The sequence below is a fragment of the Castor canadensis genome, chromosome 1, assembly GCF_047511655.1.
Source record: "Castor canadensis chromosome 1, mCasCan1.hap1v2, whole genome shotgun sequence".
Lineage (NCBI taxonomy): Eukaryota > Metazoa > Chordata > Mammalia > Rodentia > Castoridae > Castor > Castor canadensis.
In genome coordinates, this window is record NC_133386.1 from 188,542,906 (window position 1) to 188,560,861 (window position 17,956).

Below are 17,956 nucleotides of genomic sequence, written 5' to 3' on the forward strand. Positions count from 1 at the left end.
GAGCTCTAGACATAGATGCGTACATTGGTCTGCATAACAGGTCATTGAAAACTTCAAGACTTCTCTGGCTACTAATTTTCATCTCTAAAATGAGGAAATAAACTATAATACCTATATAACCTCTCCTAATTTTATTATTACCTGTGGCAGGGTGGAAAGACTGATAATTAGTAATCCCAGAGGTAAAGAACATGCTATGTGAAAAAAAAAGAATTATTTTGAATTTAGATTTACTGGGTAAGACAAAGAAACAGAGTAAAGTGCAATATGAAATTAACTATATAGGCAAAAAAATAGTTTTTATCATTGTTGGTGCTTAGTCTTATTGAGTAAATATGTTATAAATATTAATTTGTTTAGAAATTTGGGGTTTTATTACTAATAGAGGGCTGTCATAATTATTGTGTTAATATTATGTTTTCTGAACTTATAAAATTAGACTTTACAGTCTATGTGAAAATCAATTCAAAATAAACATAGAGGTTGTAATTTAACTTTCATATATTTGCAAGTCCCACGCTTCTTTATTTTTCTGGCCATCTACAGAGTCACTGTGGTATGGAATGTTGGGATGATCCTCATAAATAATATTAATGGCAAACTGCACACCCCATGTACTTCTTCCTCAGCCACCTCTCATTTGTGGATTTCTTCTATTCCTGCACCGTTGCTCCTGAGATGCTGGAGAACATAGTTGCTGAAGACAGAGCTGTTTCATTTACAGAATGTGTGCTACAATACTATTTCTTTGCTACCTTTGTGGTAACTGAAGCCTTTTTGTTAATAGCAATGTCTTATGACTGTTTGGTGGCCATCTGCAACCCTCTGCTCTACACAGTTGTCCTGTCCTAGAAGCTCTGTGCCATGCTGATGCTGGGGTCCTCTGCATGAGGAAAGGTCTGATCCTTGATTTTTACATGCTGTGCTCTACAGTTATCTTTCATTGGTTTCAGCACCATTGATTGCTTTTCTTGTGAGTTCTCATCATTGCTTCCCCTCTGCTGCTCTGACACTTTTGTCAATCAGCTACTGATGCTCATTTTTTTCTGCATTTAATGTTGTCATCACACTGCTTGCCATTCTCCTATCTTATTTGCTCATTATTGCTACCATCCTGAAGATGTGTTCCTCCAGTGAGTGCTGCAAAGCCTTCTCCACCTGTGCTTCACAGCTGATGCCATCACCATCTTCCACAACACCACCTTGTTCCTGTACTGTGTGCCCAATTCCCAAAGCTCCAGACTCACAGTGAAAGTGGCCTCTGTGGTTTACACAGTAGTGATCCCAGGTAAAGAAACAGTCAAAGTATCCCTATTTTCAGCCAACATGATCCTATACCTCAAAGACCCAAAAAGCTCCACCTTAACACAACTAAACACTATAGACAGCTTCAGCAATATAGAATTATACAAAATCAACTTACAAAAATCAGTAGTCTTTCTATACACCAAAAACTAAGAAGTTGAGAAAAAATATAAGTAAACAATTCTTATTGTTTACTTATTCTTACAATAGCCTCAAAAAAAATCAAATACCTAGGAATAAACTTAACAAAGGATGTAAATGACCTCTACAAGGAGTACTATAAATCACTGAAGAAAGAGATCAAAGAAGATTACAGAAGGTAGAAAGATCTTCCATTTTCATGGATTGACAGAAACAACATAGTAAAAATAGCTATACTACCAAAAGCAATCTACATGTGCAATGCAATTCCCATGAAAATACCAATGAAATTCTCATAAAGATTGAAAAATCTATCCTAAAGTTCATTTGGAAGCACCAAAGACTATGAATAATCAAGGCAATACTGAGCACAAAGAGCAAAGGTGGAGGTATCACAATACCACAGAGCCATAACAATAAAAATAGCAGGGTACTAGCACAATAACAGATACAATGACCAGGGGACCAGAATAGAGGACCCAGATAAGAATCCACTCAGCTATGCCCACCTTATTTTCACTAAGCTGCCAAAAACATCTGATGGAAAAAACCAGAGCCTTTTTAACAAATATTGCTGGGAAAATTGGGTATCTGCTTGCAGAAAACTGAGCCTAGACCCATGCTTATCACTCCATACTAGTATCAAGTCATAGTGGATTAAGGACCTTAAGGTATCAGACCTGAAACTCTGAGGTTAGTACACAAAAGAGCTGGAAATACTCTGGAAGCAATAGGTATAGTCAAGGACTTCCTTAGTAGAACTCAGCAGCCCAGAAACTAAGAGGAAGGATGAAAAAATGGGACTACATGAAATTAAAAAGCTTCTGCACAACAAAAGAAATTGTCTGTAAATTGAAGATACTACCCACAGAGTGGAATAAAATCTTTCCTTCTATACATCAGACAAAGGACTTATAATCAGAATATACAAGGAGCTCAAAAAACTAAACCTCCCAAAAGTCAGTGAACCAATATAGAAGTGGGCAACTGAAATAAACAGAACTTTTTCAAAGGAGGAAATCCAAATAACCAAAAATACACACGAAAAATGCTCCCCATCCCTGGCCCTTAAGGAAATGCAAATCAAAACCACACTAAGATTCCACCTCACTCCTGTTAGGATAGTATCAAGAACACCACTAAGAACAAATGGTGAGAATGCTGGGAAAAAAGAATCTTCATACACTGCTTGTGGGAATGTAAGCTAGGACAACCACTTTAGAAAACAATATGGAGGCTTCTTAAAAAAATAAACATAGATTTGCCACGTGATCCAGCAATACCACTCCTAGAGATATAGCTAAAGAATGCCACTCAAGTTATTACAAAGACTCCTGTGCACCCATATTTATTGCAGTACTATTCACAATAGCCATGCAATGGAAACAGCCAAGATGACCCACTACTAATGAATAGATTAAGAAAATGTGGTATTTATATACAATGTAATTTTATTCAGTCACAAAGAAGAATGAAATTATGTCATTTGCAAGTAAATGGATGGAACTGGAGAACATCATCTTAAGCAAAGCTAGCCAGGCTCAGAAGACCAAAAATCGCACATTCTCCCTCATGTGTGGTTATATTCCTAAAACAAATAGAGTAATATTATTGGACATGGGTCACATACCAAGGGGAGAATGCGCATAGGAGGAATAGGGAAAGGGAAGGAAACCTAAGACTTGAATGTGGTTGATGTGCTCACTATAGAGGAGTGAATATAGTAATGTTAAATTGGCAGAGGCCACTATGAGAAGGGGACTAGGAAGTAGTGACGATGTCTGGTAGAAATGAATCAATATGGGTTGTAATATACATATGCATGAAAGCAATGCTAGGAATCTATCCATATAGCTACTTTATCTTAAAGTAGCAAAATGCTATGTCTTTCTTATTATCTTTTATATTTTCTCTTCAACAAAACCAGAGAACAAGAGGGTGGAACAGGTTCTGCATGGGGGGGGTGGCGGGAGGCAAACAATGCAAACACATGTTAGTAAATGTAAAAATGATAAAATAAAATAAAAATAAAAATAAAGTGTGAATTGGTCTTATAAAATTAGTCACACACTCAACAGCTCTTTTATGTAGGATGTAGGATCAGAAGCCAAATCAGAGATCCTCAAATACCAGAAAAAGGTGGGCCTTGCACTTTCTAGGGAAGTGCTCTACCACTTGAGACAAACACCTAGCCCTTTAACACAGAATTTTTGCCTTGGCTGACTCAGTCCAGGATATTCCTACCTCCACCTCTCACATAGCTGGGATGTAGGCATGCATCATCACTCTCAGCTTGTTGAGATAAAGTTTTGCCAGTTTTTAAACTGGCTGGTCTTGAATCATCATCTTTCTATGTCTACCATTCAAGTACTTGTAATTACTTTGTGGGGCACCATGCCTGACCCAATATTAAAACATTCATGCGAATATTTTCATAGTCACTATACATAAATTGAATCATATATTAACATAAAAACTTAAAATTTTTAATCATATTTCATTTTTTCATTTACAAAACATATTTGTAGATATTTATAAGTACAGTATATTTTGATTCATATGTATTTTGATGAAAGATAAACATAGATTAATTTTCATATCCATCATCGTAAACTTTTAGGATTTCCTTAGAAGAGAGTGCATTCAAAATTCTCTCTTCTAGCCATTTTCAGATATATAATACTTTACTTTCAATCATACTGAAACTGTTGTGCCACAGAATACAAAAACTTCTTCCTCCTACTTAACTGTGACTTGGAAGATCTGTGCAGTAACTTTCCCAGAAGTTGAGAAAGTCAATGACTGTAATGATTGCATACTAAACCACTTCAAGTGTACCTTGTATACACCACACAACAGATAGGCACATATACACAGAAAACATGCATCATTTTAGCTCAAGAAAATAGTAGTTATAATTTTGATTCAGTATTATATTCTGACCTCCTTGATTTTATTAATTCTGTTTTTTCTGTAATAAAACTTTTTTCTCAAAAATATACTTCCCAAAATTTTTTTCCATTCTCATTTTTCAAGGTAAGTTCAAATTATACCAAGTTTAGAAAAGCATTTCTCATTTACCTAATGGATTTCTCTTCTGTCAAACTCTCTGCAATACTTTTATTTCCTTCCATATAAAATGGTCACTTCCATTTTTTTTATTTATTAAGAGCTTACTTTATTCCAGGAGTAATATAAGGAAGAGGGATGGGAATAATATTACTTTACTTATGTAAATTATCTGTTATGATACATATGTTATCCTTTATGCTTCATAATCAGTCTATGAGTTATCTCATATTTCAAAATTATACATGTAATATTACAGATGAAAGATTGCTGGTATTTTCCAACAACAAAACACAGAGCCACATTTATTCATTTGATATCAAAATCTATCTCCATTCTATTGTTCAATATTTTTTATTGTTGTGCTGAGTGAGGGTACAATGTAGCACTTAAAAAGGTTCTTACAATATATCAAATACATCATACTTTAATTCACCCCCTCCACTGTTCTCTTTCATTTCCCATCCCCTGATGTCCAGAATAGTTTCAACAGTTATCATTTTTGCATTTATATACATGTGTATATAGATTATTTGCATTTTATTCTTCCTCCTACCCATTTCCCTGCCACCTTATCCCCAACTCTGGTGCCTTACTATCCCTTCTCCCAGGCAGAACCTGTTCCACCCTCCTGTTCTCCAATTTTATAGAATAAAAAACATAAAAAGATAAAAAGAGAAACATGGCATTTTTGTTAGTTTGAGATAAAGATAGCTGCACAGGGAGTTTCCTTGTGTTGTTTCCATGCATATCTGTAGTACAACCCAATTAATTCATCTCTTCAGTACTCCTCACTCCACACTTGTTTACTTTCCATGGTGGCCCTGGCCAGTTTAAAATTTCTAAATTCATTACTGTACAGTGTCCACATCAACCACTTTCAAGTTTTTAGTTTCCTTCCCTTGTCCTATCCCTTCCATGCAAGGCCTTCTCTTAGTATGACCTGTGTCCCATGATTTTGCTGCATTTGTTTTAGGTCTACAATCGACATATGAGGGAGAACATGCAGCTGTTGGTCTTCTAAGGCTGACTAACTTAACTTCAGATGATGTTCTCCAGTTTCATCCGTTTACCTGAGAATAACAAAATTTCATTCTTCTTTGTGGATGAGTAAAATCCCATTGTGTGTAAATGCCACATTTTCTTAATCCATTCATCAGTACCGGAACATCTTGGCTGTTTCTATAGCTTAGTTACTATTTAATTCTACTAATGTTAATAATATCTTTGAAATAAAATTTTATGGACAAAATTTATATAAAGTAAATAAACTAAAATATCATTCTTAATAAGAAATAACTTTAGTGTCCAATATTTTTCCAACTGTATCCTTGACATCCTTGTTTCTCAGACTATAGATCAGGGGATTCAACATAGGAATCACCACTGTGTAAAACACAGAGGCCACTTTCACAGTGTCCCGAGAGTTTTTAGAGTTGGGCACACAGTATAGGAATAAGATGGTTCCATGGAAGATGGTGATGGCCGTCAGGTGTGCAGCACAGGTGGAGAAGGCTTTGCGGCGCCCACTGGCCAAATGCATCTTGAGAATGGTTATAAAAATGACCACATAGAAGAGTAGGATGATAAGCAATGTGGTCACTTCATTAAACGTGGCAAGAATGGAAAGCAGCAAAAGGTTGATGTAAGTATCAGAGCACGAAAGGGAAAGCAATGAGGAGAATTCACAGAAAAAGTGATTGATAGTGCTGAAACCATGAAAAGATAATTTTAAGGCAGAGCATGTCAGTATCAGGGAGCATGAGACACCCCATGCGTATGACCCCAGCAGTTGCATGGCACAGAGCTCCTGGGACATGGAGACTGTGTAGAGTAGAGGGTTGCAAATGGCCATAAAGCGGTCATAGGCCATCACTGCTAATAAAAAGGATTCAGTTACCACAAATGTGCAAAAGAAAAAGTATTGTATCATGCATCCTGAAAGTGAACTACTTGTGTATTTTGCAAGTAGGTTCACCAACATCTTGGGAGCAACAATGGGGGAATAGCAGAAATCCACAAAGGAGAGATGGCTGAGGAAGAAGTACATGGGGGTATGCAGTTTGGGGTTAATTTTGATTATGACAATCATTCCAATATTCCCTACCACAGTGATAATGTAAATGGCCAGGAAAATCAAGAAGAGTGGGATTTCCAGATCTGGATAATCTGAAAAGCCCAATAGGGTGAACGTTCTATCTGAGAGTAGCATGGTTTCTGTTTGTCACAAACTGAAAGTCCTGAAAACAAAAGTAATGAGAGTAAAAAAAGGAAGCTTGGTTCATTCTCCTTACAGGCCTTTCAGAATCTAGGTCTGTATTGTACAAGAAAGACTACATGTCTAAATTTTTTAACAGGCATAACCATTTTTTTTCATTTATTCATACGTTCATATAATGTTTGGGTCATTTCTCCCACTACCCCCTGCACTCTGCATAACCATTTTTGAAAGCTTGTGAAGAAGAAAGAAAATATTGAATCAAATTATGATTTCTCAAATATAATATGAAAAAATAATAATGTGACACATTAAAATTGTCTTAAAATCGAATGGGGATTTGAAAGAGTAATACACTGGGTGAACTTGATCATTATATTCCTATAGTGGAAATATCAAAATTAAACAACTACTTTATACTTTTAATGTACACTGATATAAATTAAAAATTTACATATATATAATAGTCATGAAACACTAGAAATTGGTATCAAGATATTCATACATATTTTACATCAAAGATTTATATTAAAGTTTCACATTGAACATAGAAATTTCATAGAATATTGGCCTAACATAATATCATGACTACTAACCTCAGTCCTATAATCAGTAATAATGAGAAATTTCAAAACAAATTAATTATTAATTATATAATAATTAATTGTAGTTCATTATGTATAATTAAATAAAATCATACATTATATATTCACACTCTATCTTTTTTTTGAAAGGTCAAACTTCTTTTTTATTTTATTTATTTATTCACATATGCATAGATTGGGCTGTTTGCCCCCCTGCCCCCCATCCCTCTCCCCTCCCTTCCAGGCAGAACCTGTTCTGCCCTTATCTCTCATTTTGTTCAAGAGAAAACATAAGCAATAGTAAGAAAGACAAAGCATTTTTGCTAGTTGAGATAAGGATAGCTCTACAAAGAGATTTCTAGCAATGATTTCATGTAAAAATGTGTTACAACTCAAGTTGATTCATCTTTAATTGATCTTTACACTGGTTCCTGATCCCCTTCCCATACTGACCTCTGTTGCTTTAAAGTTTCTGTATTGGTTCCTCTGCAGTGGGGACATCAAGCACTTTCATGTTTTGGGTTTCTTATCTATCCCCATACCTCCCGCATGTGCTCTCCCCTTATCATGTCACCCAAGACAAACAACATTGCTGTATTTGCCCTAGATCTAAAGTCCGCATATGAGGGAGAACATATGATTTTTGGTCTTCTGAGCCTGGCTAACCTCACTCAGAATGATGTTCTCCAGTTCCATCCATTTACTTGCGAATGCTAAGATTTCATTCTTCTTCATGGCTGAGTAAAATTCCATTGTGTACAAATATCATATTTTCTTAATCCATTCATCAGTAGTGGGGCATCTTGGCTATTTCCATAACTTGGTTATTGTGAATAGCGCTGCAATAAACATGGGTGTGCAAGTGCTCTGGAGTAACCTGTGTTGCATTCCTTTGGGTATATCCCCAGGGCACACTATATCTTTTACTATTAACAATCCTGTATTATTTTTGTGGTGCTGGGGTGTGCCTTTATTTTTAATTCCATAAAACACTTAAATCCATTTGACTATCTGAACCAATAATAGTAATAAAAAAAAAAAACATTTTTTTTCAGAGTAAGTTCTATAAGTTTGAAATAAACATTAAAAATGTTAAAAATTAAAAAATTTTAAAAATTAACAATTTAAAATTTTCCTTATTGTCTGAGTAATAATAAAATAACAACAGATTATAAAAAGTATTCTCATTTACTTCATTATTCTAGAACAGAGAAACTTTGACTTCCTATTACATGCAAATAAAGGCCAACCTCCAATTCTGTGACTGAACTCTGACACCCTGACAACTAATGATATATTCTTTTCTCGACTACAAGACTCTGTTTCTTATTCTAGGTCTAGATATTAGCATTTTATGTTATTAATAGTTATATTTTCAATTAGTGAGCAAACTAGAGATTCTTATCCTAGGGTAAATAATCCAGTGAGAGAATATATTGTGCAAATACGTACGAGAAACCAGCATCTAGATGAAACACATATGAAAGGGACTTGAGGAATTTTCTCAATCAGGAATTAGTAACTGTAACAAGTACTCTGACAGAAACTTCCCTTCTTCCTCTCTCTCTCTCTCTCTCCTTCTCTCTCCTTTGTCTCACTTGTTTTGCTGTCTCTTATCTCTATCTTTACTAGTATCTCTATCTTTTATCTCTTTATACACCTAGTATATTGGTTCTGTCCCAATGCTACCTTTGAAAGAGGAGTAGCCATTTTAGGAAGTACTGCAGTATGAAGATGTTACTTTAAAAAAGAGGATCTAAAAACTTAAATTTTGCTCATTATTGCCCAATACCATTTACATGCTACCATGCCAGGAATTTCTTTTCCTATTTTTTCTGTAAAAAAGTACTTTTCTGATAGCCCATGATTATATATGTCATATGACAGGCAAGACTGAAAAATTGAGTGGCCCTGTTTTTTCCAGAACTCATGTTTTCCCATTAAAGGAACTTCAAAAATCCATCACAAAGTCAGACAAAACTGTCATGCTTTTTTTAGCATCACACTTCATGTATCTAAGGTTTTTCAGTTTTTATTTTTACTATGTTACATTTTGTAACATAGTAACTGCTATGTAACATTTTGTAACTGCTCCTAAATGCTAACATTAAATTTTTAGTGAATGTTTCTATGTCTTTTGAGTACAGGGTTAAAAAAAGAAAAAAAAGATAAGTGAGGTATTCTCCCAGAGAGCTTTTTTCTCTCAATGATATATATATATATATATATTTGCTATTAAGGGTCACATGTATGTCCTGTTTCTATAATCTTAATTAAAGCTGTCCCCCAGTTTTTACTAGTCTATTCAGTCTCTGTTTATTTTTCTTAAACATTTGTCAATTCTATTTTTATTTCTCCCCTGAAAGTATATAAAATTCAGATAATATAAAGCCCAAATCCTGAGAGATCTTCTGCTCCCTCACACTGGTATTTGCTTTTCATGGAACACTTAGCTGAGCCAAGCCCCAAGTACAAAGTTTAACTGAAAGAGTGCACTTCCTAATCCTTGCTCATTCACAATCCTTTACAAGAAACATCAGGTTCTAAATGGTGAGTTTTCTTCCTCTAAAGATGTTTTTCAGATTAAAGCTGATACCCATCTGTCTATGATTTTAAAACAAACCTGATGATGGCAAAGGCAGGATCTCTCCTGGTTGGGAGAAGAACATTTTATCTGTAACTACAACATTGGAGACACGGACCCTAGAGACTATCTAACTCCTGCTCCTCTGGAAGTCTCAGAGTAAGCAATTAAATTTAATCATCTCAATATGATTTAATTCTAAGATGCTAGAAAACCTGAGGATAAATTATATCAACATCGGGAACATTTTATGTAAAATAAAGTGTTTATTAATATTAACTTTCTCAACCCCTTAGACTTCCCCAATTATAAAAATATATGCAATTATAAAGATCACTAATATTGCATATTAATGGATTGACTCTCAATCAATTGCTTTGCCTGCATATCACACACTCTGACTGCACTGGTGGAGATTGAATATTCAGCTTTCAGGTCACCATAATTCACATAAACAGAAATTTTTAGATAAAACAAACATTCAAATGCATAAGTGATGTAGTCCCTACAAAGTCTCTTGCTGATTCCCCTAGCTACTATAATCCCATCTCAATCATGAAGCCCAGTGTAGTGGTGCATGCCTATGACACCAGATATTCAGGAGGCTATCAAAAGGAGGATTGAAGTCTGAGGCTGGTGCCAGGACTCATAATAAACATAAAACCCTACCTGAAAAAATAAATAACTAAAGCTCAAAATGGCTGGAGAAGTAGGTCAAATGTAGGAAAACATGAGGCCAAGTTCAAAACCTTAGCACCTCAAAATTTTTTTTAAAAAAAGGATTTTTCAAAATAAACTATAACATAGTAAAATTGAATATAAATGAAAACAAATGTCTCAATTCCTCCTTTAGAAAATCTTTTTTTTTGAGGGGAGTGGGTTGGGTAGTTTGAACTCAGACCTTGTGCTTGTTAGGCAGGTGCTCTACCCCTTGAACCACACCCTGAGTCCTTGTTGCTTTAGTTATTCTTCAGGTAGGGTGTTACATTTTTATCCGTGTCTAGCCTCCCCATAGCTAGAATTACAGATGCACATCAACAGTGTTGGCTTGTTAGAGGACATAAAATCTTGCTAACTTTTTGCCTGGACTGGCCTTGAACTTTCATCTTCCCAGTCTCTGCTCCTAAGTAGCTGGTATTACAGGAGTAAGCCACCATGTTTAACTCCTTTAGAAAAATCTTAAAAGTAGATTCATAATGTTTTATCATGCTCATTTATTGAGCAAACATTTTTTCATGCCAACTACATCCAAAGTTACTAATATGATAATAATATAAAAATGAATCTCTTTAAAGTATCCCTCTAAAAAGATACCTAATCTTTCTGTTGTAATAAGCAGCAATGTTGAACATAGACTTTTAGAATGGCCCGGCTCTGGGAGGAGGGGAGATAAAAGACAATGATGGAGGGGTGAATTCAAGCATGCTATATTTGATATATTGTAAGAACTTTTGTAAATGACACAATGTATCCCCAGCATAACAATAAAAAAGAAAGGTAGGACTCAGTAACCATAATTTTAAAAGTTATTACTTTATGAATATTGCTGTCTAATTCTGGAACACCATAAAGTAGATTAAATACATAGGAGCATACATAATTGCTCATTTATTTATTCATTTCACAAAAATTTGTAACAGGATTACCCTGAGCCTGGTATTACCTCAGGAGTTATGACACAGGAGCGAGAATATTCCTTTGTTGATCAAATTTGTGTTTAAAGGGGACAATACACAAAATTAAGGTTATAATGATTTTCTAGTAAAGCAAAGGAATTTTAATTTTAAGCAGAGAAGTCAGGTAAGGCCACAGTAAGGTGCACTTGTGAAGTAAGGAATGAGCTATGCAAGTGACTGGGAGAAGTGTGTTGAGTTTGTCACAAAGGGAGAAAAAACATTTATTTTACATAATTCCACAATATGTGGGGGGATATGTACTTTCTGAATCCCCTTATGACAATGTAACAAGAATTACAAAGAATGACATTAGTTATTGTACAAAGGAAAATAGAAGTGGGGGCTGGAGGACTGACTCAAACAGTAAGAGAGCCTGCCTAGCAAGCATGAGACCCAAATTTCCTACCCCAGTGCTGCCAAGAAACAAAACAACAAGGATAAAAAAGTTTGTCTACTCGTATCTATGTTTAATTCAAAGCTGTACTTATGCCCCTAACTTGATTCCTTTGTATGATAAGAAAATACAAAATGACATTTGTGGAGTGCATTTGAGGTACAGATAGATAATTTCAAATGTTCTGAAATAATCTGAAATTGTAAAACCAGGAGATTTATAAATGTTATTTACAATCTTTAAGTGTTTTTGAAGTCTTTCAAGGAAACAACAATAATAAAATACTTCTGCCAAATTTGCATACCTCATAACAAATAAATGCAAGAACTGCTCTGGGTTATTGTCATTTTTTATGTAAATGTGTTTTCTTAAATATTTATTGGCTAAATAATCATGTGTACAGCCTGAAAGACACATGTATGTGGAATGTGCATGGTCCTGAAGTATCAGGACACAGACAGGGATAGTGAGCTGCTGACTTCAAGTCCTAGAAAAGTGAGTTATTTAAAACAAAATAACATATGTAGGATATTCTATTTCTTGATTAGTTTTTTAAATTGATCATTTATGACCATTTGTAAATGCTGATTTGATTAAACACTTGTAACAATATTGCCAATGACAAAAAAATGTATTCTTTATATCATTCAATACCTAATCCATGATTAAATTTCTGCAGTTATTTCAAAGGTATCATTTTCCAGTTAGTTTGAATCAAGTGTCAAACAAAGCCAGGCATGGTGACTCATCTTTGCAACCCCAGCTTATTTTGGAGCCAGAAATTGGGAAGATTCTAAACTCCCTCCTTCCATGAATTGTTAGGTGACTCTGAAATGCAATTCATTAAAAAAAAAAAGAAAAGAAAGAAAACAAAGCAAAAGGACTCATGTCCCTAATTCTAGCTACTCAGACAGAAGATCAGGAGGATCAAGGTTCAAAGCCAGCCTGGGCAAATAGTTTATGAGATTTTATCTTGAAAAAACTCATCCCAGGGCTGGAGGAGTGGCTCAAATAGTAAAGTGCCTGTAACAAATATTCCATTTCCAAATAATGCCACTCTGAGGTTCTAAGTGGATGTGTGTGTTTTAGATAACACTGTTCAACTCGTAACACTTGTCTTACTTCACCTATGGTTCTCAGCTGTTTTGATTAGCACTGAAGTGAACACAGAGCAAAAGATGAAATAACTGGTTTATTATGATTAATTTAAAATTCTGACTGGGGGATTAACTAAAAAATTTGCTCTAACTACTAGAAACATTGAAATATCTTCAATTAGTAAATAGAATTCATTTATTTATATAAAGCCTCAACAGAATTGTTTTGGGTGATCAATTAACTTCCTGAAACTCTCCTTCACATCTTTGTTCTTGAGAGTATAGATCAGAAGCTTTAGCAAAAGGATGAAAATTGTATAAAATAAAGAACCTACTTTGACTATTTGGAGCTGTGAACACAGAAGAGGAACAAGACAATGCAGTAGAAAATGGTGATTGTTGTCAGGTGGGAGAAACCTGAAAACTTTTTAACACAAGTAGAAGGCATTTTATGACACTAGCAAAAATAAAAATATGAGCAGTGAGGATGATGACCAGGCTGTTCACATAACTGAATATGGTGATGAAAATCAAAGCACTTGACTATTGGGAGATCTGAGGAAGAACCACTGAAAATGACAGAATGCTCACAGGCCAAATTATTGATGTTGTTACACACATGAAGGATAATGCCAAGAGAAAATAAATGAATACAAAGGAATAGACTTCACCCAGGTGTAGTAACCAGCAAAGAATGATGCCCAAAGCTTTGTGGACATGATGAATATACAGAAAAGAGAGTTATAAATTGCCACAAGTAGCTCATAGTTCATCAATACATAGTTCTGCCATTGGAAATACACAAATCAAGAGAAGCTACATGGTACATCCTCTGAAAGAGGTAATATCTTTTCTACAATCAAGCTTTCCAGCAGATTGAGTGAACTGTCATGAAATAATAAAAGTCAATAAAAGACAAGTGGCTGAAAAAAAAGCACACAGTGGTATGGAATTTGGATTGACTCTGGTGATCATGATCAGACCCGGGTTGCCCAGCCCTGCAACTGTGTAGGGACATATAATACTAATCATCAATGGTTAGATAATTATCCTAAGAGTTTCTTATGGTAGGAAGATTGGCCACTAGATATTGTCAAAGAGTGAATCCTTCGACAATATAATAATCACTTATGTGATTATCATGTTTTGGATCATGCTCTTTTGCTCCCTCCCCTCCTCAGTCCAAACTCATTAATAAACATACTTCAATAAATTTTCACTATTTTCTGCTTTACTTTCATATCATTACTTAGTTCTTTCTGATTCTCTGTTTGTCCTCTCAGGTTTGTATCTGTAGAAGATTTATCAAGCTGCAACCCTTTCTCTGGTGGATAACAGGAGCAGAGACATAACCAGCTTCCCTGTAATGCCCTATGCCTATGATGTCATCCTAACTCCTCATCCTGTGCTACTTACGGAAGTCGATGGCTTCAAAACTTCAATTGCTCTCCCTTACTAAATTTATGAAATGCAAATATAAATCCTATTCCCAGGATTCAATTTTTTTAATTATATAAATATTCTCAGCTTTCCCTTTGTTTACTTGATCTCCTTTATCTTTACTTGAATAGTTTCTTTTTTCTCATTAATTGAAGCATTTGTACCATATAAGGAATTAGATGAAAATGGTTATCATCAAGGAATGGTCCTTTTTTATAGAGGAATACCTTCTGTATTCTTGGTCTACCCACAGGCATTATTATCAGGACATTAAAATGTTATGATATGCTGTTTATTGTCACTTATGAATACCACTCTTTCCTTTAGAATTTAGTAAACATATCACAAGTTATGATAAACTTCATAATCTCCCAGGAATATACTTCAAGTATCCATAAAATTTCAAGGGAGAAAAATAAGAGAGGCTATCAAACCTGGGGAAGTGTGGAAGTTTATTCTAATTTCTACGATGAAAATTAAAGGCTTATGTATGCTCCTATGACCTTGGGGACTTAGACTCTAGGTAATCCTCTTGCTAAAACTCAGAAATGAGATTAAATGCCTTCTTCTATGGCATTTTTCAAAAATGTAAATTCTCATACATTATGGAGCCAATGCTTCATCAAGCATATCAATTTATCTTAGAAATTTTACCTGTAGCAAATATACAAATGGACTTAGAAAAAATTGTGGTCAGAGTGAAGGTCAAGAGAAAAGATAAACAAGTGAAAAGAGAACTACCATTAGCATTCACTGTACTGTCTTTGGCTTTGTATCCTGTGTGTGTCTTGAGATGTATAAACAATACATTGTTTCATTTGTTTGTCAAATTTCTTTATTAGTAAAAAGTATTTTCGCCACTCAACACACACACAAAATAACGCATTGCTTGTTATATAAAGGACCATAAGCCAGATCATTGTTAAAGCCATCTCAGAAGGCTGGTTTTCCTGATTGCAATTTTAGGGAATCACCTGGAATCCATACATATTTGACAAGCTAGAAATTAGTGTTACTTTGGAAGCATACATATAAAATTATATTTTACATTACAAAGTACTTAAAATAAGTTACAATATGACAACAGATTGTTCAAGAGTATTTTTAAAAACTTTTTGATTTACTTATGATTTAAAGCAACTTCCCTAAAGTTGGATCCATGAAAAACCAATTATCATAAAATGGACTTCCATAGATGCATTAACTAATAGCCTTATGAATTAAATAATTTGATTCATAAGTTGAATTGTAAGAGCTTGGGAATTTGTACTATTTATTTCTCAGAAATAAAATGATATATCTAAGAGTATTACACTGAAATTGAATGACAAAGACACTTGGTGACTACTAATTTTCTGAATGTGTTCTTCACATCATTGTTCCTAAGGCTATAAATCAATGGGTTTAGCATAGGAATCACCGCTGTGTAAAACACAGAAGCCACTTTAACTATGAGCCATGAAGTTTTAGTATTAGGAACACAGTAAAGGAAAAGAATGGTTCCATGGAAGATGGTGATGGCAGTCAGGTGGGAGGAACAGGTGGAGAAGGCTTTCTGACGTCCATTTGCAGATGGTATCTTCATAACAGTGATGAAAATGAACATATGTGACGTAAGAATAAGCATAAGACTGCTCACTTCATTGAATACAGCAATAATAAAACACAGAATCTGGCTGATATAGGGGTCTGAACAGGAGACAGAAACAATTACAGAAAATTCACAGACAAAAATATTTATGATGCTGGATTCACAATAGGACAGGGAAAGAAGAAAATATGTGAGTGTCAGGGAACACACTATGCCCCAGGTGTAAGATCCAACCACCAAACCAGCACAAAGCTGCTGAGACATAACAGTGTTTTAGAGCAGAGGGTTGCAAACTGCTACAAAACGGTCAAAGGCCATTGCTGCTAACATGAAAGTTTCTGTCACTCCAAAAATGCAAGCACAAGAAAATTGCATGACACAACCAAAGAAAGAGATGGTTCTGTCTTCCACAATCAAGTTCTCTAACAATTTTTGTGTAACTACAGTAGAAAAACATAAATCTACACAGGACAAGTGTCTAAGGAAAAAGTACATGATGGTGTGGAGTTTTGGATTGATGTGGATGATAAATATCATCCCCAAATTTCCCACTACAGTGACAGTATAGATGGACAAGAAAACCAAAAAGAGTGGAACCTGGAGTTCTGGATGTTCTGAAAAACCCAAGAAAATAACAGTGGGTACACTGCTTTGATTTCCTTCAGATGACATTGTGATTCCTGATGGGTATAAAAGAAAGTTATTATGAAAAACAGAATGAAAATAAAGGAAAAACTGACAAAAATTTACCATATGTTTCCATGAAGAATGACATAGAACATCATTTCTCCAAGTGTAGTACCAACCAATAAGACCTGGGAATTTCTTATATTGCCCCACCCTCAACCTTCTTAATCAAAGATGTGGGATGAGACCCACAATTTGTGATTTTACTAAGCCTCTCTTGGATTTTGTCACATGCTAAAATGTGAAGCCACCATGAAAAAATATATAATTATCAATTTTATTTAAAATTCAGCTTTAGTAGTGAAATATAAATTTATGATACTTGGTAGTTATAAGAAGAGAAATAAGGAAGGCAGACCAGAAGCACAGAGTACCTTCTACTATATGGCTTGAACAATACACTAAGGATCGTAGAGATGGCTTGACATTGCCATTGGTGAAGCTAAAATATTATTAATTTTTATTGCATTTTTTCACCTTTCTATGCATAGTGCACAATTAATTGATCAAAGAATTTAAAAGTTTTAAAAACTCCTACAATATATATGCTCCATGTCTTCTACCTAATTTTAAAAACTTTGCATTAGGATCTCATTTATGGGATGTTCACACATCCTCCACTCATACCTCTATCAATGTACACTGTTTCTTGGAATATTTTATTGGTCTATTATAGAAATGTTCATGTTTCATTGTTTTATTAGTTTTAAAATTGCATTTTAATTATCTGCTTATTAATGTTATTTAGGTCATCTCACTTGAAATAGATACATGACAGATATAGATGATAGGTAGATAAATAGATAGGTAGATAGATATAGATAGATGATAGATAGTAGAGAATAGAAAAATCTTCTGATCAACAGCAATATTTCTGTACATAAAATATACTTTGTGATAATTATGTAATGAAAATGACACATTTTCTTAACCAAAAATATAACCCATGCTTTTTTGATGAGACAGAATTGGAAAAGTCATGAAAATGAAAGCTATAAGATCATGAAATATATGAGGATCTAATAGAAATACATTTTTTCCATTTTTTCAGTTTTACCTAGAAACAGGGCCAAGCTCTAAACCCAGCCCTGTGAGTCCCTGCCCTTTACATGAACTTCAAACAACTTCAGATGTAGAGCATCCATTATTAATGTATAATTTTCAACAGGA

General features: G+C 34.5%; 2 protein-coding genes and 1 pseudogene across 2 annotated transcripts; 1 reads left to right on the top strand and 2 right to left on the bottom strand.

The window, feature by feature from the left end:
* Positions 1–612: 612 nt before the first annotated feature.
* On the top strand, positions 613–4,236 carry LOC109676601 (olfactory receptor 5D18-like; annotated as a pseudogene).
* Positions 4,237–5,800: 1,564 nt separating this feature from the next.
* On the bottom strand, positions 5,801–6,727 carry LOC109676594 (olfactory receptor 5D18-like). Its single transcript, XM_020152934.2, has one exon. It carries the CDS (start codon positions 6,725–6,727, stop codon positions 5,801–5,803), a length of 927 nt encoding a protein of 308 aa, XP_020008523.1.
* A 9,090-nt stretch (positions 6,728–15,817) lies between these two features.
* On the bottom strand, positions 15,818–16,771 carry LOC109676600 (olfactory receptor 5D13-like). The gene is given in 1 exon segment (XM_020152938.2): positions 15,818–16,771. A coding segment is annotated over 1 exon segment (954 nt).
* Between the last annotated feature and the right edge of the window lie 1,185 nt (positions 16,772–17,956).